This window comes from Malania oleifera, chromosome 8, assembly GCF_029873635.1.
Source record: "Malania oleifera isolate guangnan ecotype guangnan chromosome 8, ASM2987363v1, whole genome shotgun sequence".
NCBI classification, from domain to species: domain Eukaryota; kingdom Viridiplantae; phylum Streptophyta; class Magnoliopsida; order Santalales; family Ximeniaceae; genus Malania; species Malania oleifera.
The window spans coordinates 38,245,685-38,269,823 of NC_080424.1; the positions used below are offsets into that span (position 1 = coordinate 38,245,685).

General features: G+C 36.8%; 1 protein-coding gene across 4 annotated transcripts in view; it reads right to left on the reverse strand.

The window, feature by feature from the left end:
- The window catches only part of LOC131161999 (bifunctional aspartokinase/homoserine dehydrogenase 1, chloroplastic-like), an 84,038-nt gene that overhangs the window by 11,605 nt on the left and 48,294 nt on the right, over positions 1–24,139 (reverse strand). For all 4 annotated transcript variants that reach the window (XM_058118087.1, XM_058118085.1, XM_058118084.1 and 1 more), the window contains 4 exons: positions 13,400–13,482; positions 10,539–10,764; positions 2,379–2,524; positions 2,057–2,192 (listed from right to left, as the gene is read on the reverse strand). In XM_058118087.1, the coding sequence (XP_057974070.1) occupies positions 2,057–2,192; positions 2,379–2,524; positions 10,539–10,764; positions 13,400–13,482 (591 nt within the window). The remainder of the gene's footprint in view (positions 1–2,056; positions 2,193–2,378; positions 2,525–10,538; positions 10,765–13,399; positions 13,483–24,139) is intronic.

Below are 24,139 nucleotides of genomic sequence, written 5' to 3' on the forward strand. Positions count from 1 at the left end.
ATAACAATGAGATTTATTCACAAAATTAGAGTTAATGATGTTAAGTTTGCATTAAAAAAGATGAAAAATGGAAAAGCTATAGGACGGGATAACATTCCAATTGAAGTTTTGAAATGCCTAGGTGATATACAATTATATGGTCAATTAATTTATCTAACACAATTATAAAAACTAAGAAAATGCTAGACGAATAGAGGAAAAACACTCTAATACCTATATACAAAAATAAAGGGAATATTCAATATTGCAATCATTATCGTGCAATTAAACTTATAAGTTGCACAATGAAACTGTAGGAAAGAGTAGTTGAACAAAGATTAAGGTAAGAAACGAGGGTCTCAAAAAATCAATTTGATTCTAAGCCCAGGAGATTTACTACAGAAGCTATTTATCTTTTAAGAAGATCAATGGGGAGGTTTAGGAAAAAGAGAAGGGACACGCATATGATTTTTATTGACTAAGTGAAAGCATAATAGGGTACCTGGGGACGTTCTATGGTAGGCCTTTTTAGAAAAATTGGGTGTATGTAGTAGGTATATTGATATCATCAAGGATATGTAAGATGGAGTAATGACTAGCGTTAGGACTATAGGTGGAAGAGCTAGGGAATTTGCAGTCACAACAAGTGTACATCAAGGATCTGCTTTGAACCCTTATCTTTTTGCTTTAGTGATGGATGAACTTAATAAGAGTATCCAAAATGAGGTTCCATGGTTGTTGTTTGTAGATGATATTGTCTTGATTGATGAAACTAGGGATGGAGTAGAATCTAAGTTAGAATTATGGAGGAAAACATTAGAATTTGGAGGTTTTAGGATAAGTAGAAATAAGATAGAATATATGAAATGTAACTACAATCACAGTAGGAGGAATAATTGAGAAAATCTTAAACTTGGCAGTCAAGATATAACACTAATAGAAATCATAATGCATAGAGTTAACACAAGTTTGGTAAAATGGAGAATTACTTTGAGTGTGCTGTCTGATCGTAAAATACCCTTAAAATTAAAAGGGAAGTCCTATAAAAACCAGATATGATATATGGATCAAAATGTTGGGTGTCTAGGAAACAACATATCCAATAAGTAAAAGTTGTTGAGATGAGAATGCTAAGGTGGATGAGTGGTATAACATTAAAAGATAAATTAAGGAATGAGCATATTCGTGGTAAGTTAGGAGCAGCTCCTATAGATGATAAGATAAGCCAGGGATGGTTCAGATGGTTTGAGAATCTACAACGTAAACCAAATAGTGCACTAGTGAGAGGGGCAGAGCTAGTTATTGTGAAGGGCAGTAGAAGGGGTAGCGGTAGACCTAAAATAACTTGGAATGAGATAGTGGGGAAGTATTTAATAGCTCTAAATTTATCGGTGGAAATTACCCATGATTGTGTAAATTGTCAGAAGAGGAATCATGTAGCAAACTCCACCTAGTGAGACTTAAGGCTTGGTTCACTGCTTTTATTGTTGTTGTTGTAGTATGACAGCAATTTTAGGAGCAAGGTCATACTTCAGGTTTTGGCAGCAAAGCAGATAAAGCACTGCTGCAGCCTCAATAATAGTAGTAGCTTCTGTTGATATGGAAGCAAGGTTTTCGATACGTGGAAGCAATCATATTTTATAATTAGGTACATGCCTATTTGGACAAAATACCATGCCTTTGTACAATGACAAGTCACCTGCTGATTATAAAGCCTTTTGCTCTGTTCTGTTTGGAGTGCGTTGGGCCAGGAGGGGAGGGGGGGGGGGGTTACGTTTCCTGGTTGAACCTACTACCACGTAATTAGCAATGGATAAGTACAAGTCCTAGGCCTCTTTTCTTTGGAATGTTGTCATTTATGTCAGGTAGTATAGCAGCCTCCAAGATGGAAAATACAGCAACTGTAGGAACAGTAAAATTCCAAATGATCATGCCACATTTGAATAAAAGTTGAGTTGAGATCTGGTTAAAGAACAAACTCTCCTTGCCCTTCACAAATGTGGTGGCATACATGAAATATTATGCAGTTTCACTCCCACTATAAGTAGATAAAAAATTAAGCATTTGGATGTGGTACTTTTCTTGCAACATCTGTTCCAGATAAATCATCCCTTGGATCTGGTTCGGTGTAGCCTGCCTGTTTTGCTTCTGCCACCACCTCGCTAAAAGTACATGCACGAGTGAAGTTGTTAAAAATGTAGCTCAGCGTTCCACTGCAACAGCAAATTGAAAAGCGTAAACTTGAGACTGCATACATTTGTGAGCAGCAACAGTTTAAATGCAAGAGGAACATAGATTATTTTTTTTCTTTATGTCAGTTTCAATCTTCAAACAGTAGTTGGTTGAATGGATTAACCTTTAACCAATATATAAAAGTGAAAATAGTCAACATTACTCACCTGAAAATTCCTTCAATGCGCAATATTTTATCCCCAGTTTCAAGAAGACCACGTAAAGTGCTAATAATTGGGAGACCAGCTCCAACAGTTGCTTCATAGAAGTAGTGTGTGTACGATTGCCGCTGAAGAGTTCTCAACCTCAAATACTGGATCAGAAAAGTAAAGATGTTGGAGGCACACCCAAACTCCAGAGTTATCATTAAACAAACTCTAAAACAGAAACATATATATATATAAAAGCAGAAATAGAAAGTGCATATAACAGATATCCAACTACTTCTGTTATCGTAAGAGAGTGTTCAACAAATGAAAAGAAATAAAGTGAGAGAGAGAAGTCTTCCAAGGAAAGGAAAAAGATAAAAAAATAAATGAATATAAATATAAATATAGAACAAATGAAAGCTCCACAGTATCTTCAAATTTGTTGCAAGAAAGCTACACCAATCACCTAGCTTAAGTAGCAGCAAAGCCACTAAACAAAGCTACACAGAATTTGGATAAATTGAGAAGGAAAGGTGTTATGAACCTAGAACTTAGTGATAAACCTATTTAAATTGCATGATTTGCTTATTCAATAATGTTTACTTTCAGATATGTTCGAAATGAGTCTCGATATATTTAACCAACCCAGTTCTCAGGTAGTAGTTAGGTTCAATGAAAATGGTCAATAGGAGAAATCCAAAGAAAATAGAACATTTCTCCACAGAAACTGACCTTGCTGCTTCTGCCTCTCAATTTGTCTTTCTAAAATCTTCATAAATCAAACTGTTGAACTTCTCAATTTCAAAAGGAAAAAGGATGATCAAGCTGTCAAATCAATTATTAAATTGAAACCCACCTATCATTCAGGCCTTATGTTCTGTCAGGCCTAAGAATTCCTTAGCTTTATTTTTGGCAATTAGAAATAAAATCTTGCACTGATGGAGAATCAACATAATGCTAGTTTTCCCAAAAATGTAATATAATTAATAATGAACAAGAGAAACTTGTGTTTCCTCATTGTGGAATATCAAATATTCTACAATCATAATTGCGACAAATTTACATTTAGATATAATAATTTTCTGTTTAAAATTAGAACATTAGAAGTTGTTTTCCTCCTACAAGTTCAATACACAGCCGATGCAGAAATATTTTTGCCATCAAACAAATAAGACATGAATTTTTATATAGATGGAATCTGTCACCTGTGGACACCCCCTTTTTGTACTAGCGTAACAAACTTTTCCCATGCCAATTTCTGTGACCATTTAAAAATGGATAATTTGTGAAGCCTACATTCAATTTGCATGATCGCGGGCCTATAATCCTTAACAAGCTTTATTTTGTAATTAACTCAACAAAACAAAGGTATTTTGGACAAGAAAATTAGGGAATTAGCAAGGTTTGACAAAATTTCTCCTTCCTTTTTTTTATTTTTTTTTTTTATTTTTTTTTTTTTTTAACTGAGAGCACTAGCACATTTTCTCTTCCAAAGCGCTGCTACATGAATTAGGATGCCTTTATGGACCCTTGGATGGTTCCTTGCCCTCCAAGGAAAAACTCTAACCCTAAATCTCTCACTGCCTATACGACCCTAGGGTACATCCTTAGGGCATTTAGAAATAATAAGTGTATGAGCTATAGCAAGGAGTGTGATTACTAAAGTCTAAGACCTCTGTTGGAATCTACCAAGAACATGGTTTGGATTTTCTAAAACCACAAGGACATCTCAACACTGAAAATATGCAGATTGGGTGTTTGGGCTGTTGTGATTCAATTCATAATGGGATGAGCGTGTTTAGGGCCTATGATTAAAATATTTCCTAGAAACATTAATGCAAAATTTCATGTATTTTCATTGGATTAGATGTTGGATTAATGATGTGATAAAGGCATGCTTTACCAAAATTATTAATTAATTTAATAAATATTTGACTGGTTGAACCATATTTGGATTGATGATTCCCTTTACTAGACATGAACTACCATTCATTTAGTCTCCAACTTAATATGGGTAGGTACCAACTACCAACTAGTAATATTATTTCTACTGCAGTTCCATCATTACCAATCCTTATTTTGTTTTGTTATGATTTTATTATTTTAAAAAACGGTGTATGTGGTAGGTACACTAATGTCAATAAGAGTATGTACAATGGAGTAATGACTAGCGTTAAAACTATAGATGGAGAGACAACAAAATTTCCAATCACAATAGGTGTGCATCAAGGATCTTCTTTGAGTCCTTATCTTTTTGCTTTAGTGATGGATGAACTACCTAGGAGTACCCAAAATGAGGTTCCATGGTGTATATTGTTTGTAGATGACACTATCTTGATTGATGAAACTAGGGGTGGAGTAGAATATAAGTTAGAACTACGGAGAGAAGCTTTAAAATCTAGAGGCAGCTTTAAAATATAGACGCTTTAAAATAAGTAGAAATAAGACAAAATATATGAAATGTAATTTCACTCATAATAAAAGGAATATTGGAGAAAAAGTTAAACTTGAAGAAGAAAAAATCAAACGCAGTAGTAGATTTCGATACTTTGGATCTATTATGCAAGTTGAAGGAGAAATTGAAAATGTAATGCATAGAGTTAAAAGCAGGTTGGGTAAAACTGAGAATTGCTTCGAGTGTGTCGTGTGATCATAGAATCTCCTTAAAACTAAAAGGGAAGTTCTATAGGGCAGCTGTAAGACCAACTATGTTATGTGGATCAGAATGTCGGGCAACTAATAAACAACATATCCAAAAAGTAAAAGTTGACAAGATGAGAATGCTAAGATGGATGAGTGGTCTAACGTTAAAAGATAAATTAAGAAAATGAACATATTCACAGTAAGTTAGCCGTGGCTCCTGTAAACGATAAGAAAAATGAGGGGCAGCTCAGCTGGTTTGCACTAGGGAGAAAAATGAATTAGTTATTGTGAGGGGTAATAGAAGGTGTAGGGGTAGACTTAAATTAACTTGGGATGAAATGATAAGGATTTAATGGCTCTAAATCTTTTGAAGGGAATCGTCCATGATCAGATAAATTGGGGGAAAAGGATTCATGTAACCAACCCCACCTAGTGGGACTTAAGGTTTGGTTTGTTGTTGTTATTGTTATGATTTTATTATTTCAAGAAGATTAACTATTTTACATGAATGAGCTGAAAGAAAAAAGAATGTTTATTTTGGTTGATGTCTATGATTTTTAGTAATTTGGCTCCCTCGTCATGGAGGCTTTTGCACTACTAAGAATTTAGCCATATGCAAGCAATTTGAGACTCCCACTCAGGTGCAAACACACGGCCAAATCACTTTTGTGTGCTCATTTTAGAGCCATAAGTTTATTTTGATCATCAACCATGAATTGAGTCCCCATGGTTCGCTCAACTTAAGTCTTCCACCAAAGCTTAGGCATCCACTCATGGTCAAAAGTTCATTTTCTTTGTTCTTAATTTAAAACCTATGCTTTGCTTAAAGTAAGCCTTCTGCACAGGCTTAGGTATCCAGTCTCAGTCCAACAGAACATGTGATTGATTCATGCAAAGATTCTTCATTTATCATTTTGACAAACTTACACTGTATTTTCTTATTATTTATTCATGGTGTTTAATTGATACTTAATAGATATACTCAATCCTTACATAATATTCTCAATCACTCTATGATTTCATTGCTCCTGAGCACAAAATCGGCTAACTTTGAAATAAGTGTCTTGACAAAAAAGGGTGACTTCTTACAACTTCAGAAAGGTTTTATGTTTTACTATCTTAATTGAAATTATTTTATATCAGCCTTGTAAGCCCGGTACCCAGACATTCGTCATGTTCTTTTATTTTTCTTTCCTTGATTGTAAAATTTCAGATTCTTGTTAACGGACATGCTTTTTTTTATTTGAATGAAAAGAAATATATTAGGGAAGAAGAAAAAGAGACTGCAACTTAAGAAAGGAAAATAAACAGTCAAAGAAAAAACAACAAAAGGGAAAAAAGAAAAAAAAATGAAAAAGAAGAAAGAACCAACAAAACTGAAATAAGAAAACCCCTGCCATTGTAATTCACTGAAAACTGCAACTTTCATATTCTTGCAGGTCTTTCTTCACCTTTCTCTTTTGATAGAAAAAGAAGCTTTAATGAAACTAGCAAGGAGAAACAGATACAATAAAGGAGAACAAGAAATCCTCACTTGTGAAAAAAGAGAGAAGAAAAACCAGCATCAACTTAATAAAGCTACAGAGTCTCAGTTGACATCCTGAAAACAGAAGCCCTTAAAACAGCTTGTGCTAGAAGCCAAAGAGAAGACAAATACAGCACTCAGTCCCAAGGAAGCCCCATTGATAATCCCTTTCAGAGCCTGTTTGGATCAAAGATTGTTTGGGGCAAGGTAAGGAAAACAAGAAGGAAATTCGTTTTCCATTATATTCTCTCCATACTAAATACTATTGAAAATGAAAATTTGTTCTAATATGATTAAAACTTAGGAACATCAAATGTTAATGATGTGTAAAATTAAATGTTCGTTTATTAATTTAGTATTAAATGTTAATGATGTGTAAATTAAACTAAATTAAATGTTCATGATGTGTAAATTAAATTTTTGTTCATTAATTTAGTGTATATTTTATTTCCTTTATTACTTTCCTTGATTACCAAACATGAAAAAAATAGATTCTTTCAAATTTTCCTTTCCTTTCCCTTGTGTTTTCCAAGTTCCAAATGGGGCCTCAAGGAAAAAAAAAAAAGAAATAAACAAGAAATAGTTTCCAACCAAATTCTCCATATCACAGACACAAAGACCACACTTCCACAAGAACTCCCACAAATGTAGAAATAAATGAGACACATCCTCAAAGCAACTACCACAAATGATGTTAGACAAAACTTTAGAAGGCCTCCTACTTTGCAAGATTGTTGGTGTTTACTATTTATTCTTTTGTGCCATAGGAAATTAACCTCCAAGGGAAGCCGCCATGACGATTTAGCCAAAAAGGGTTGTGTTTTTGGATATCAAATGACCAAGACCCAACCCTCCTTCCTTCAACCTGCATACCACCTCTCACTTGAGCAAATGATCTCCCTTCTCTGACTTCTTTCCCTAAAGGACTCACCGATTTAATACTCATCTCTTCCAAAAGGGCTTGCAGATCTGAATTGTCTCTCTCACCCCCTAAAGAACAAATGGTAATATCTTCTCCATTCTCCTCCTCCCCCCCCCCCCCCCTCTCTCTCTCTCTCTAGCATAAAGCAAAAGTTCCTTCCTCAACTACAATGTTTTGAAGACCAGCAGCCTTCTTCAAGCAGTGAACACCAACCTGTACATTTTCAGAGTTCCTTCCATAGTCCAAGGTCCCCTATCTTTCTGAATCAGTAACTCACGTTCCCCCAAATCCATAGTGCCTGAGCTTGATGTTTTATTTTCTTTAATAGTTCCATTACTATCAAATCCATACCTGAAGCCATGGGTTACAATTAACAGCTGCAGTAGTCCTTTATGAGATTCACCCATACTATCACACTCATCCTCCACCTCCTCACCAAACACATTTACGGTATTGTGCATTTGGAGGTCGCTTGTAACAATTGTGTAATTTAGGATGGAGGCAAATATGACAGGTCCCCAAGTAAATCAGATGTCTCAGGCATATCCATAGTGTTCTCAAAAATCATCCAATAACCAACTGTCATCACATGCAAACTCACTTTCACCAACACGCTCATCCTCCCACATATGTCCCCATTGTTTTCTCTCCCCACCATAACTAATTTTTTCATTTGAATCCCTCTTTTGACCATTTACATCCACCTGCAATGCTGCCCAGTGAAAATAAACCTTGCTGCTCCTTCCCTTATCACAGCTGGTTCCCTCATCTCTATTCTGATTCCTCACAACTCCGTGCTTAACCTGGTCATCATCCCCACCAACTGTTTTAACCATTGTATCCCTACCCCTACCAGTAGATAACGAGGGATGCACATTAGTCAATCTCTCATCAAGATCACAATTCTCAACCAAAAAGGAAGCCGATACATCAGCCAAATTTCCAGATTTCCCTGAAATCTGCCTACCAAGACCCATGGATCCAGTTTCCTAAGATGTAACTGATTCCTTCTCCAATTGCAGAGCACTGTTTTTAGGAATAAATGAGTTTGCCTTTTGTCTGCAAAGAAAGAGGAGCCACCTTATTAGAGGGGCAAGATCTTTCAATCATCTGCATTTAATCTCAGCTTCTTACTTTTATAATGGGCCTGAACACTATTAGTGGGCTGTGTGTCCATCAGGCCTATATGAGCAGAGCTAACTAAAGCCCGCCCAGGATTCATAACAGAATCTTTTAAAATACCCAAAATCTGCCCCAAATGCAACTAAATATTAATAATACCACGTCCAGCTCATTCCAAGCCCACGCCATTCCCCTTGAACTCAACTTGCCCACTTTTCGCAGGGCCCACTCCAAACAAGCAAGGGGAGATGATGCATAATGTGGTCACTGTTTGCTTTATGGGGGCCAGAAATCTACCCAGCTTGTTGGAGAACGTAGTGGGCCGCCCGTTCGCACCAGAAATGGCGCATCCCCTATGCCCACCTTCCACTTAGTGCGGGGCTCTGCGCTTCCAGGAGTATAAGGAAATAAAGTTGCGCCCTCCCTAATAGCAATTGCTTTTAGGCGAACTGGAAAGCGTTTGATCCTGACAATTGGTATCAGAGTAGGTCACGAGTATGAGCGCTCCCAGGGTAGCTTCTGGGGGGGAGATTGTTGGCTTTATGGGGGCCAGCAGTCTACCCAGCTTGTTGGAGAATGTAGCAGGCCGCCCGTTGGCACCAGAAATGGTGCAGCACCTATGCCCACCTGCCACTTAGTGTGGGGCTCTGTGCTGCCAGGAGTATAAGGAAATAAAGTTGCATCCTCCCTAATAGCAATTGCTTTTAGGCGAACTGGTAAGCACTTGATCCTGACAGTCAAAAATCAGGTTCCTTCAGGATCAAGCATTTGCTCTGAGTTCTCTTGCAGACACCGTCTTTTCTAAATTCTTTGCCATTGCAGGAAATTCCTGCACAAAATTTCTCTGTTTTCGTTGATCAAATCACAAGCGAGTTCCTAATGCTACCAATCAGCATGCTTTGATAACCCCTTCACATGCTCAAGCACAGACAAAAATTCACCTTCACTGACAATGGTCGTATCAGATATAAGGTTTTTCCTTTGATCTGGACTGATCTTCTGAAACATTCTATTTTCATGCCCTACAGTCACCATAGAGACAAGCATGGTCTTAAATTTCCATGAAATTGTCGAAATTTACATTGAAATTTCCAGTTTTCCTTCACCCTCGAAATCAAAATGGCAGTCGAATTCCATCTTGCATAACTTTTGTAGAAATCTTAACGAATCATCCGAAATTTATTGAAATCTCGAAATTTTAGCGAAATTAATCAAAATTTTAACTACACAATGAAATTTCCTAAGAATTCAAATGAGAGATTTACGAGTGAAGTGAAATTTCTCTCTTAATTTCGTAAGCCATCTAAGTTTACCACTGAACCTCCTGAGGTGGATATGCTCTCAAAAACACAAAATCCAACCTCACACCATTTCTATCATTAACAAGGGTTAACCCACCAAATGGCAATAAATAGAATATACACACAAGATGCACCAAATCTCTTCGATCAGACAATGATTAGCTTCTTTGAAGACTTCAAATGCCATTGTCATTTCAACTCTGTAAAAGACAAAAAGAAAAATCTTTTCCTCCGAACCATCATAACTCCCTTCATAGCAAACAGATATCAGTTTAGAGGAGGCTAGTTTAATTTACTATCCTACAAATAAAATTTTACACGCAGTACTAGATTTTATACATTAGAGCTGTCAGTACATCTTCAGGAATAACATCTTAAACTTCAAAACGAATAAGGGAAACTAAACCAGTGACATGTGCAACCAAAAGAAATCAGGTTCATGGATTCCCTATTCGTGTGGGTGCACAGGGTAAGATTGCAGAGAATGTATCCCTCATAAGACTAAAAAATAGTGCATGTATCTTTCCAATAAATCATCATAAATAGATGTTAGAATAACAGAAAAATTAATACTGCTGTGAAGTAAAAAAAAAAACAAAAAATAGGGACTTATCAATGAAAGGCAGCAGTGAAAATTATACACAGAAAATCAAAATTTAAATTACCTGATCAAGAGGCCCTGAATTTGCCTTTTTGTTTGGGGTAATTACATGAATACCTTTTCGCAACCAATCATAGTAATGGCTTGCAATATTAGAGTCTGCAGTACAATCTACCATTACAGTACTAGGGATAAAATGGTTCCCATGCACGTGTTGAACAAATTTCTCTAAGGCAGCCACTTCTCCCTTCTCCTTTTGAGTTTCCCTCCATTGAGACAAGTCTATGCCTCTATGGAAAAATAATAATAATAATAATAATAAATAATAACAACAACAACAACAACAATAATAATAATAATAATAATAATAACAATAATAAATTTAAGAGCCATGGTACTAGAAGGCAACTTTCATAGATTATTGTCACTATAATAAACATAAGCAATTTGAATCTTTAACAATGAGAACCAATCCATCAAAGTTGTACTTCAAATTGTTCTCAAATTACAAAGTTGTTAGTTGATTGTGAAATGCTAAAACTGCTGCATTTATTTCACCACTGCTCAGCAAATTGGTGTTTATGGAATTTTTTTTTTTCTGTTAGCTGGTAGAATGCTGGAATGTGTCCCTACTCTTTGGAGGCTTTATCATTGACTGGTTTTAAAGGTTCTTGAAAGCAAAAGAATGCAAGGATTTCATGCCACAGAGCAGATTTTGTCTGTTATAGGGGTACTTCTGGCGAGAAGCTCTCAGACTTTTAGAGATCATGCTTCTTCTCATGATTTGATATGGGACATAATTGTGTTTTAGCTTCCATGTGGATTTCCTCTATAATGTCTTTTGGCAGCATAACTTTTTCGAACATCCAGCATGATTAGTTGTATTTGTTAGCTTAATTTGAATTGCATTAGGTTTTTTAGCTTCTATTTTATTAAATTCTTTTTTCCTTTTCATTCTTCTCTTTTATTCTTAGGTTACATCTTTCGTGAGTTGAAAGGAATGCAAGATCTTCAATGGCAAAACAAATTCTGTGCATTTCCTTTGGTATAGAGGAACTTTCAAGGTTTCTCTTGGGGCTCATTCTTTGGGTTTCTGTCAAAAAATTTTGTTTTCAGATATTCAAATGCATTGGAAAGGGGCTTTGTTGTAACTGTTCCTTTGATTCTTTGCTTACCTTTGTAATGCTTTTGTGTTAAAAGGATATTTTATTCTCCTTTCTATTGAACTCTGTCTCCTGTACATCTGTACACTAACGAATTTTCTTTTATCAAAAAAAAAAAACAAAAATCTGGTTCTCTTACCCTGTAACTTAATCATCTCAACTACAAATTACGTCCCAAGCAGCATGCTGAATTGAATATGTAGGTGGGAGAGCTTGCAAGGCAAAGCCATAGTCCTTGTGTTGTCATAACCTTTTTGACCCCTAAGAAAGATGGATTTTTGGAGGATGTGCATAGATTGGAGAGACATTAACAAGATTACAGTAAGTACAGGTTTCTTATAACAAGAATTGAAGATACGCTTGATATGTCGCTTGCTCTAGTTGGTATTCCTAGACTGATCAAATCTCAAACAGTGGATGCCACCAGATTAAAATTAGCCAAAGAGATGAGTGGAAAACTGCACTAACGACTCATGAAGGTTTAGTTGAGTGGTTGGTCATGCCTTTTGTACTCTCTGATGCCCTCTATGAGGGTTGTGACTCATGTTTTGCAGCCATTTAAAGGAAAATTTATAGTGGTGTATTTTGATACATGGTGGTCTATAGTAGGACTACAAAGGAACAGTCAGTAATCTTCCTCTGTTTTTTTGTCACGCTAACAAAACCAAGTTATATGCTACTAAAAGAAGTTGAGGCGGGAGACCACCTATTCTTTCAGTGCAAGTTCTCCTCATTGGTGTGGGACCGAATTAGAGTGTAGATGGGGCTTAAAAGAGCAATGACTACATTGAAGGCTGCTGCCAAATGGCTCCATAAGGAAGTTAAAGGAACGGGCTACCAGGCAGTGGGGAGGAGAGTTGGCCTTATGACTGCCGTGTATTTCCTGTGGCATTTCAGGAATAGGAAGAAATTTGAAGGTGCGTACATATCTCCTGAGGACTTGGTCAAGGTGATTCAAAGGCATGTCTTCAGAATTGTATTTGATAAATATGATCTGTTCTCCATTACCTAGGAGATTTTTGAATTAAATAGATGGCATGTATCGTTAGATTTGATTTTCTTGTTGGCCAAGTTGGCCCCTGGGTATGCCCGGGTTGCCTTGTAATCCCATTTTGATGATTTTGATTGTTTCCATGATAGGGGTTATTTCCCCTTTATCCTGGGGATGCCCAGTGTACAGTGTATATACTCTTTGATCAATATATATTTACCCAATTGATCAAAAAAAAAAAAAAGAAGTGTAGCTTTCTCAAGCCTATGTGCTCTTTCTTGTTTTGGAGGTTTCTGCGCAAAAGCAAATGATCTTGATAAGATTACAGCTATTAGTGAGTATCCTAAGCCTAATATTATTTTTTTCACTATTATCTATTTTATTTTTTACAGGAAAAAAAAAATTTATTAAGATAGCAAGGAGAAAAAGTTGTAAAAAGGGAGGATAAGGAATCCTCAAACATAAAGAGCAAAAAAGAGAAAGAAACAACCACCAACACAACTATAGCACCCAATCATGGTCAACACCCTCAACACAACAGCCCTTTAAAAAAACCTGCACTATAAATACTGAGCACTTACAAGTAAAAATATTAGTGAAAAAATAAAAAGGTAGATTAAAATAGCAGAATAAAGGTGGATAAAGCCACACAAATATGCTTCTATAGAAATCAGCTCCAACATATAAAAATTTATGATACTGTAACACTTTAAATTAAGAATACTCATGCAGCCTAGGAAAAAAAAAATCATAAAGAAATTTGCGACTTACGTGTCACTTAAAAGCATTGTACTTGACCCAGTAATTCCCATAACACGCAAATCAATGTTAAATTCTTCCTTAAGTACCGCTGCCTGCCCAAAAGAATTTTCATAACATGGTCAAGCCTCAGTATTCAACTGCAGTTAACTTTCTTTTTTTGGATAGAAGAAATTTTGTTAAGAGAGGAAAATATACAATGGGGAGGAAAAGGTATCCTCCTTAATCCTTAAATCTGGATAAATAAATAAATAAAATAAAAATTATGAAAATGAAATAAATACACAAAACAATGGAAGACATCAAGCAGATCGCAACAGCCAATCACATTGAAAATATGAAAGATATGAAAATCAGGGTCCTTTGAAGCAACCAGAAGAATAGGCACATAAAGAAGTCGAAGATAACTCTATCCGAAAGTAGCTGCAAGGTCACATAATGCCTTTAATAATGTTAAACTCCTCTCTCTAACAAATACTCTAAAGACCTACAAAAAACAGCACAACATAAACAAAAGGATAAAAGACACTAACCTCTCTTGAGGTTTAAAAAAATTTAGAAACCTCCACTGAAGTTTCAAGAATTCCATAGAACTCCCTTGAGGTTTGCCAAAAAGACACAAGCTTTCCCTTATACTTTGCAAAAATACAAATCTTTGGTGGGGTTTGTAAGTGTCCCAAAAATTAACAGTCTAAGAATGTCAGTGGTATTTTTGAAACCTTAAGGGAGGTCCATGGGATTTTTGAAACCTCAAAGAGGTCTCTCTCTTTTTGCCAAACCTCAAGGGAGCTTATTGTCTTCTACCCTAAGCAAAAAAGCCTCCAAAGATCACAAGCACACCCAACATGTTTTTTTTTTTTTAAGCACAGAAAATAATATTATTATAATCGAGAATCAGAGTACATTATTTAGAGGAGTCGTCCTCCCTAGAAAACTAGGAAAGCAGAAAATCTATAATGCAGCAAAGAAAGAACATAAAAACAGAATAAACAATACAAGTATCCATTACAAAAGTGCTGCCGCCAATATCTTGTGAGGCCAGACAACAAAAGACCCCCAAAAAAATCTAAAAGGGTGCACTCACAAGGAGGTAGGGTTGTAAGCAAGTCAAGCCTACTCACTAGTTACTCAAGCTCAGCTTGACCCAGAATTTGATTCAACTCGACTGGGTTCGAGTTGATTTTGAGCTACTTGAGCTTCCAATTGAATCAAGTTTTGAGCCTCCAGCTACTCAACTCACGAGCCTGCGAGCTTTCTCAAGGTTTTATATAGAATCTTGTTAGATTACCACTTTACCTAAAAGCTTCAGTTGTTCAGAAAAGTAGTAATCTAATAATGTATATCAAGCTTTAACAAATATAATATTTTAAAATGTATATAATATAAAATAATTATTTATATTATTAAACTGCAAGTAAAAAAAGGCACTAAGGGGGTATGGCCATGTCTTACACGGGTATTCACTGCCTCAATGGCATTCAACTTTTAACTTCAAACGAATCAAAGGCTCTAGCTTTAGAATTTAACTTTTCAAGTTTTCAACTTTCAACAGCTGCCACTTCGCCCCTTCACTGTGCACCTGTGTCCTTTATCTGTTGAGCTTGCTATGTGGAGAGGTGAGTAGTGGGCTCTTTGGCCCTTGACATTCGCAAATCTAGTGTAGATCTGGTGTGCTGTGTGCTGATTCGAAGATTTACTAAGCTCGTGGCTATGTCATGCAATTCTCGAGTAGATTTGATGTGTTGTGTGCTCCTTATAAGATTTACTAAGCTTGGGGCTGCATTTGCTGGTGTCTTCCTCCTCTGCAGCATGTGCACATACACACCTCTGCTCCTCTGAGAGGTCCCTGCCCCCTCAGTTGTTTAACAAATCTGGTCCTCCAGCAGTTTAGGTTCTCTTTCCCTCTTTTCATTATTTCTTTCCAGCATTATCATTCATTTTGTTGGATATGCACATCTGCTAGTGGTAATTATGTACTGATGTACAAACTACAAACAGTTTGGGGTTCAAAGACAAGCAGTACTCATGGTCATGGGTCTCCTATATTCTTCTTCTTCTTTTAAATATCCAGAGAAGGAAATACAATATTTATTAGGGGAAAAAATTGTCATTGGATATTCAACAAACTGGATATCTAATTTGTTAATTTTATGATGCAGAACAAAAGGAGCTTGATTGTGTGGGTCATCGTTCTCATGGAGGGTGTTGTTTTATCAAAGTTATTATATTACTATTATTTTTTTTTTTTATAGAATAAGACATTCATTAGATAAAGAAAGAATGTACAAACAGGAGAGAAGATATCTCCTTAACAAAATCAGGGAATCCCCACAAAAGATATTGCAAAGAACACCTCCACTGTTTGGGACAAACCCAGCTTTCCCCAAAATAATTAAATAACTTGTTCCAAACCTTCCATGCAAAACCGCAATGCAAGAAAAGATGACATATAGATTCTGAACAATCAAAACAAAGCATACATTTATCACAAGATAGAGCCTTTAAAGGTCTCCTCATCTGCAGCAAATCATTAGCATTTATCCTATTAAGCACAACCTACCAAAGAAATGCTTTAATTTGATGGGGGATTTTCACCTTCCAGATTACTTTGTACAGTGGAAAGTAGTGATTGGTACCAACCAGGAAATCAAAGAAAGAGTTACACGAAAAAATACCCGAGGAATCCAACAACCAAGATCAACAATCATCCATGGAAGATTCCCTACAATGTTTCAACAAAACCAACAAAGAAGATAATTCAATAGTTTCCATATCATTCAAGGCTCTCCTAAAATGAAAATCCCAAGAAGGTACAGAATCGCCTAAACCTACAATAGAATAAGAAATGGGATCATTTTTCCCTGAGCTCAAACGAAATAAGCGAGGAAAAGAGAAGGCCAAAACAACATTTCCAAACCATAAATCTTTTCAAATCCGAATGTGGCATCCCTTACCCATCACAAACTTGGTATGGGGAATAGAGAAAGCGTAAATATAGGAAATAGCTTTCCACGAGCTTTCCAAAGAACATCTAGAACCCAAATTAGTATCCCACCCATTCCCATCAAGTCCAATTTACTTTTGATAACTTTATGCCGCAAGGAGGAAACCTCTAACAGGAACCACCAAAGCCATTTAGCCAAAAGAGACATGTTCTTAGGCACCAAATTTCTAAGTCCCAAACCACCCTCACTCTTAATCCTACACACCACCTCCCAATTCACCAAGTGATCCTTAAAGTCCCCTACCCCTGACCACAAAGAATCTCTCATAATTCTCTTAATCTTACTAGCGATTCCCATTGGAATTTTAAAACTAGAAAAAAATATATATATACAACAGCATACTAGAAAGACACGCCTGAATTAGAGTAATCCTCCCTCTCAAAGAACAAAGGGCTCCCTTCCACCTGTCTAAATGCTAGGACACTCTTTCGACCACTGCATCCAAAAAACTAGCTAATCGAGGACTACCCCCAAAAAGAACCCCTAAATAGGACATCGGCCACCCCAACTCAGCATACCCAACTTCCAAAGCTAATTCCCTAACACTCTCTACAAGCACAGTAACGGCCATGATCCACTCTTTCCCGTATTAATCTTCAACCCCGAGACCCTTTCAAAAATATGAAGAAGCCCCACTATATTTAGAACAAAAGGCTTATGGTCCTCCAGGGAAAAAAATAGAATCATCTACAAACTGAAGGTGTGACCTCATAATCTCCACCCTGCCCACTTTAAGCCCTTTCGCCAAACCTCTATCCACCACCCTATCAACCAACCAACTCAAAACATTCGCCACTAACACAAACGAAAATGGAGGAAGAGGATCCCCTTGTCTAATCCCCCTCGTGGCCCAAAACCAAGATTTAGGCTCTCCATTCACTATCACTGCAAAACTCACATTATGCATACAACCTTTCATCCATTTGCGCCATCTTTCACCAAACCAATTCATCACTCAAATCATATCCAAAAAATTCCAGCTCACTCTATCATAAGATTTTTCAAAATCCAACTAAAAAACAAGCCCCTTATTCTTCCTTCACCTCATATCCTCAACGGTTTCATTCGCAATCAAAATTGCATCCATAGTCTGCCTTCCCCCCCACAAATGTAGTTTGGGCTTTAGAAATGGTCCTATCAAGCACACTTAATCTATTAGCTAGCACTTTAATGATTATTTTATAAACACTAGAAACTAAGCTAATTGGTCTATAATTAGGAATCTTGATGGACCTAATTTTCTTTGGTAGCAAAGTGATAAATGTAGATTGTCCTCTTACTAAGAACCCCATTCCAATAGAATTCCTTAAAAACTCCAATAGGTCATTCTTCATCACCATCCAACAATCTTGATAAAAAGCAAAATTAAAACCATCCAGCCCAAGAGCTTTATCGCTCTTCATCCCAAAAACTATAGCCCTAACTTCCTCTTCCTCAAAAGGTCACTCTAACCAGGTTATCCAATCAACAAACAAAGGATCCCACTCTAATCCTTCCACCTTCCATCCACTCTCATCCTCCTCAAGATACAAATTTTAATAAAAATCAGTGATCTCAAAAACAATTTGTTAAGAGTCTGTGATAATAACCCCCCCCCCCCCTTTTATCCACCTCCATCACCCTAATCAAATTCTTTTTCATTTTACCATTGGCCATCCTATGAAGAAATCGAGAATTACAATCTCCATCTCTAACCTATTTAAACCTTGTCTTTCACCTCTAGCTTGTCATTTCCTTAAAGATCAGCTCCTCCAATTCATTTTTCAGAGAAACCCTTTTAGCCACTTCCTCCCTTGGAAGGCTCACTCCTTCTTCCTTTGTATCAAACTCTTCCAAATCTCCTAGAATAGTGGACATTTTAACCCTACACCTCCCTATTCCACACTTTCAGTTTTCCATTCAACCTCTTCAACTTCTTCATAAATTTAAACCCCTCCCAACCCTGCTTCATATCCTCACTCCACCAATACCTAAAGAGGATTGAAAGGAGCCATGGTCCAACCACATATTCTCGAACCTAAAATGGGTGAGGCGCCAACGCACTTTCCTAGATTCCAATATCATAAGAAAATGATCATATTGTTAGCCCCAAGGTTTCATGAACCTAGTTTTGATGATAACAAACTATTGTACACTAATGGTTTTGTTCTTAAGTTGTTTTTAACAGGACTTAGCCATTGATGTTTGAAGAATACAAAGATTATTTGAAGAATTAAAGTTCTACTTATTTTGTACTTCATTCTCTCAATTGTAATGTGTTTTAACTTGTAAAACTCTAAGAATATACAAACCATAGCACAAATAAACTAAAACTAGAAAATTGGAAACAAAGGAAGCCCAAACCAGGCTTTGCAACCGGGGGGGTCAATCGGTTTGGGCAAAAGCTGGAGGCAGTCAACCAGCCCCTAAAGGTGGTCCACTAGTTTACACAGTTTAGCCAGCAACAGTTTTTTCTTTTTTTTTCTTTTCTTCTAATGGCTAGTAACCAATCAGCTCGGCTCAGTAAGCGGTTGACCGAACTGACCAGACCTTCTGCAACAAGCAAAAGACAACTAGTTTTTCTCCAATCTCTATATGTAAGCCCTCTAAAGCCTAAATAACATTAGAGAACACATATATATATAGAATTTCAAAGTGCCCAAGCTTTTATTCTCTCTTAATCTCTTCTGTGCCCTAAATTTGCTTACTTTTGTGAGAAACACCAAAACTTTTGTGCCATAATTTTGAATATTCTTTGAGAGATAGTTTTCAGCTTCAAATTTGTAATCGTTCCTTTAGAGGAAATTTCATTTGTAACCTATCTTGTATTGGTTTCCTTGTCTCCGTAGAAAACACCGGTTGTATTGGTTTTTTCCTTCTTTCAATAGAAAACAAAGGTGTAAGTGATTTCTTTGGTCTCCAAAAAATAAGAGGAATATTGGAACCTCAACGTGGTTCGCCTTGAGAGCAAAAACTAGAAACAAAATAAAGCTCATCCCTAAAAGAACCCCCCAGCATAGGCCTAGAAGGACAATACAAAAACGAAATCCACCATTGACCCCTATCTCTAATTTCTGAAAGGGCCGAAAGAGAGAAAAATCCACTAAAATATCCACTCTAGTAATAGACCAACTATCCCACACTACTAGAATGCCTCCCACTACGCCCTATGAGGGTACAAAAACCTAATTCTTACACCGCCCTTCCCAAATCCTTCTAACGACCTCCTCATCTACTAACTCAAGCTTAATCTCCTGAATTAATAAAATATTGGCTAGGTTCCTTGTAAAACCTCCGTAATCAAACACCTCTTTTTAGCATCCCTTATACCCCTAGCATTCCAACTAATAATCTTCATAATCTAACATGATTACCCGCTTTCTCTGTCCCCTTTCTTCCCCCATAATTGATGCAAGAAACCAGAGTTTTAATTCTTTCTCCACCCTCTTTTTTATCCTCTTATAAGATTTTAGACTCAACCCCAACTTAACCTCAAAACCTAAAGAACTCACTAACTTTAACCCCACATCATATAAGAGTTTGTTTGAGTCTTTGTAGTCCCTCTCACTAGCCCCTTGGCCAACACCAATGACACTCCCCCTATCAATTCCCTCATTGTGGCACAAAGACTCAACAGGAAAAAAGGACTGAACCAAAGTACGAAGAATACCTTTACGAGGTTCCAAAGAATTTAGATCACCCACTAGATCCCCTATCTCCTCATCATTGCCCCTCCTGACACTTGGAGGACTAACACCAACCACCACCTTTTCAAGAATAGGCTCACGAGCAAGTTGCAAAAGTCCCTCATCAATAAAAATTTTACTCTGATCAAACTTGTGCTTAACAAAACCTTCAAATCCTTGCCCCATATCAAAGAAAAACAAAAGGCTCCCTTCCTGTGTTAGTTACGGTGTAAGTAATTGCTTCTTATTTCATAGTATCTATTCCGTTCTTTCGTTAAAGCAAAAATTCCTAGCAAGTTCTTCCCAATTGTTTACTTCTCCCATCTCTATCTCACTTCCTAGTTAATCAAGTAATAAGCCAAAGTTAGAATCACAAAAGCTGCTAAGACCATCATCTGCTTCTAAAACACCTCTCATCATCATCATCTCGATGAGTATTTTCATATTCAACATAAAAAGACCGCTTGCCGCAACTTGGATTAGTTTTTGGGAAAAGGTATTGCTCTTTTTCTACTAAACTAATGGTCGTATTTGTTCCTCTAGATTGTCCCTCTGCAATAGTATATCGTCTAAAAACTCTATCTGCCCTTTAGCTAAATCACCCTTCCCCCAAAATTTTTTCAACATGCCTTTAGGCCGCTTAATCTTATCCATAGACGTTGAAATCATCTTATGCTCACTGAAACCTTCAACCTCTAGGCTTACTTCTTTAACCTCTTCATTAATTTGGCCCTCACTTTCTCGCTTTGCTCTTTAGCATTTTCTCAAGACTGGATATAATTATTTATTTTCTAGTCCTCTAACATAGCCCCAACACCTTTTTGGAAAAGGCTTGGCTCATTTACCCCATGTCCTTTAACTACCCATTTAACAGTTGTAAGAAGCCCACTTGATACAGGCCCAAATTTCCCTCTCCTGCAACCAGTATTAAATTTGGAATCAATTTTGACTTTAGGCTGGATAGGGAAGTTAAAGAACCTTCTTGAAATCACGAGATTCCCCATATTTCCTTCTCAAATCTATCTTCCCCCTCATTAACACATCTTCAACGACTTCTGCGAAGGTGCTCCTCTCCGACTGTCTTAAGCCCCAGCTCTGCTCCATCATCAACCTCCCATGTCTTATCACTTTTAAGGAACCATGATCTGAACATCTAACAGCAATATGCTTGTTATTATCACAAGAAAGCTACAGACGAGCTTCAAAAAGATTTCTCCCTCCTTCATTGTGCTTACTCTCAAGAACACATAAAATGCTATGTTTTCCTCCAATGATCCCCTTCTCCATTAGAAGGAATCTCCCTTTGTTGTAGAATCGCAATTTAATTCAGGCCCAAGTTCCTTCACCTCCTAGGTACAAGCCTCCTCGATTAAATTCTTCTATTTCCCTCTTTCCTTCACATACTACTCCCAACATCTTCATGATCCAAATAAATTCCTCTTTCTTTAGAAGAATATACTAAAAATTTCTCCCTGAATTTTCCGTAATCTCAAAAATTGGGGGCTCAAGACGGCTGGCATAGAAGATTCTACATTCGACTCGCACTAAGGAATGACCTCCCCATCCAAACAACTTCTTTCCTGACAAGCCACTAGTCACCCCCATTCTTCAAAACAAACTCCAATGAATCAGAGCGGAAAGCCAAATAGCCAAACTCGCCCACCACTCAAGGGAATCAGAATTACATACGAGAGTTCTCTAAAGACTGAAAGAGGATACATCAATCGTCTCTGAAAGCAAGGATGAGTTACCGAAGGGATGCTCGAAAGATTGTTGGGGTGTTCTATTTGAAGAGGAATCAAGTTTGAGGAGGGATTGCCAAGTTATAATCAAAAGGATTTTCTCATGCTACGACTATAGCGGAAGCCTTAAAGATCAATTTCTGGGAGAAAAACTCTCCTTATGGTCGAACTCAGAGTGACAGAGTGAGATGATTGTCAAGAGTCAACTCCGATAAATGTTCAACTAACTATGTTTTGGAATTTAAAAAAGAGAACTGATAGAATGATGGACGACAAGGAAAGTTCGACATCAAGAAAAGATCAATCGACTAGGGTTCGATTTTGAGAACAAAGGAGGAAGGGGAAGAGCATTAAGGCGAACATTGCCATTCTCCCTTCAAGCTGCTTTGTACTAAGCCCCATTTCGTGCACACACACACACACACACATTCTCTTTATATTACTAATTAATATTAAATGATTTGTTAGTTGTAAGTTGACTCTTGACTAGTTGTATATTTGTGATGTTGGTCTCATTAGTTTATTATGACTTTAAGATATATTACACTATACATGCTTTGGATGCTGTAATAATTTTATATTTGTTTATAAATTTTCATTTTAAAATATAAATAGTTGATTGCCTCCTAAATTTTTGATTTGGTGGATTATTTTCTAATCAGAAAAACAAGTGAAAAATGATATTATGTCGCCATGAATATTCAATAAATTTGAACAAGTAGGACATTGAATAAGGGAACTTATTTTGATTAGGTGATTCATTTTGATCTTATCAGAAATGGATTAATATTTTTCTCTATTTTGATAATAAACATGTCACTCACCACACCTGATCTATCTTCCACTCCAAATGAGTCTAGATCTATTGAGTCATTTTCCCACCATATAGTGTTACAACGTGAGGAAATTGAGGCAAAAGATGAACTAGAATAATTAAAGTAATAAGATTTCCAATGAGGGTGATGTAACTATTGCCAATGAAAATACAACTCAAGATGTTGATTAGGAGGAGGATGATAATCCCCTTGGAATTAGGAAGAGAACTAAGACATCTAAAGTTTCATAGGAATATAAAGAAACTGAAGTGCTTGATGGTACTAAGAAAGTGGAGTGCATTCATTGACATCGTACACATAAGATCCTTGCAACTAAAAGCACAACTCATTTTAGGAGGCATTAAAAAAACATATTTGAAGCAAAGGATTTTTTTAACACAACAAAATAAGATTGTCATCTGAATCAACTAAGTATACAAGGACAATGAAGGGGGTTAGTGTTCTATATGCTGGCAAGTTTGACATGGGAGGAGGGAGGGTGCAGCACATTGGATTGACATACGAAAGAGGAGGGATGGTCCAGCACATTGAATGCTAATGTTTTTATTTGTGTTAGTGGCGGATCTTTTGAGTATTGGTAGGGTGGTGGATAGAGGATTAGTGAAAAGTCTTAAAGTGGGTAGGGAGGAGATTATGGTTTCTCACCTTCAGTTTGCAGATTATACTATTTTTTTCCTAGCAGACCATAAGTCTTATGTTTTAAACATCGTGAGGCTTCTTTGAATTTTTGAAAGGGTATCGGGGTTGAGGATTAACATGGGAAAGAGTGGTATTGCAGCTATTAATGTGCCCATAGAGAGTGTTAGGGAACTAGCCTTGGAAGTGAAGTGTGCAGAGTTGGGTGGCCAATGTTGGGGGGTAATACTAGAGTAGCTAGTTTCTAGGATCTAGTGGTGGAGAGGGTGTCTAAGTGATTAGACGGGTGGAAGGGAGCCTTTTTTTTTCTTTGGGAGCGAGGATTATTCTAATTCAGGCTTGTCTTTCTAGTATTCGGTTGTATTTCCTATCTATTTTTATTGCTAGTACGAATGAGAGAACTATGAGAGATTTTATGTGGTCAAGGGTAGGGGGTTTCAAGAATCACTCATTTTTTAAAAGATGTATGCCTAGGGAATGTTGTTCTGGCCATCTTTTTTCCTCACTTATTCTGTTTGAGCACAGGGTAAAATGATCCCATCTCTTCTTTTATCATAGATTTGGGCGGTCCTCTACCCTCTTGGGATTTTGATTTTAGGAGAGCCCTAAATGAGAGGGAAACTATTGAATTATCATCTTTGTTGGTTATGTTGAACAACTATGGGATGTCATCCGAGGATGATAGTCATTCTTGGCTGTTGGATTTCTCAAGTGTTTTTTGTGTAAAACTATCTTTGATTTTTTGGTTGGTACAAATCACTCCTTTCCACTCTACAAAGTAATTTGGAAGGTCAAAATCCCCCATAAAATCGAAGTGTTTCATTGGTTGGATATGCTTAATAGAATAAATACTAATGATTTGTTGCAG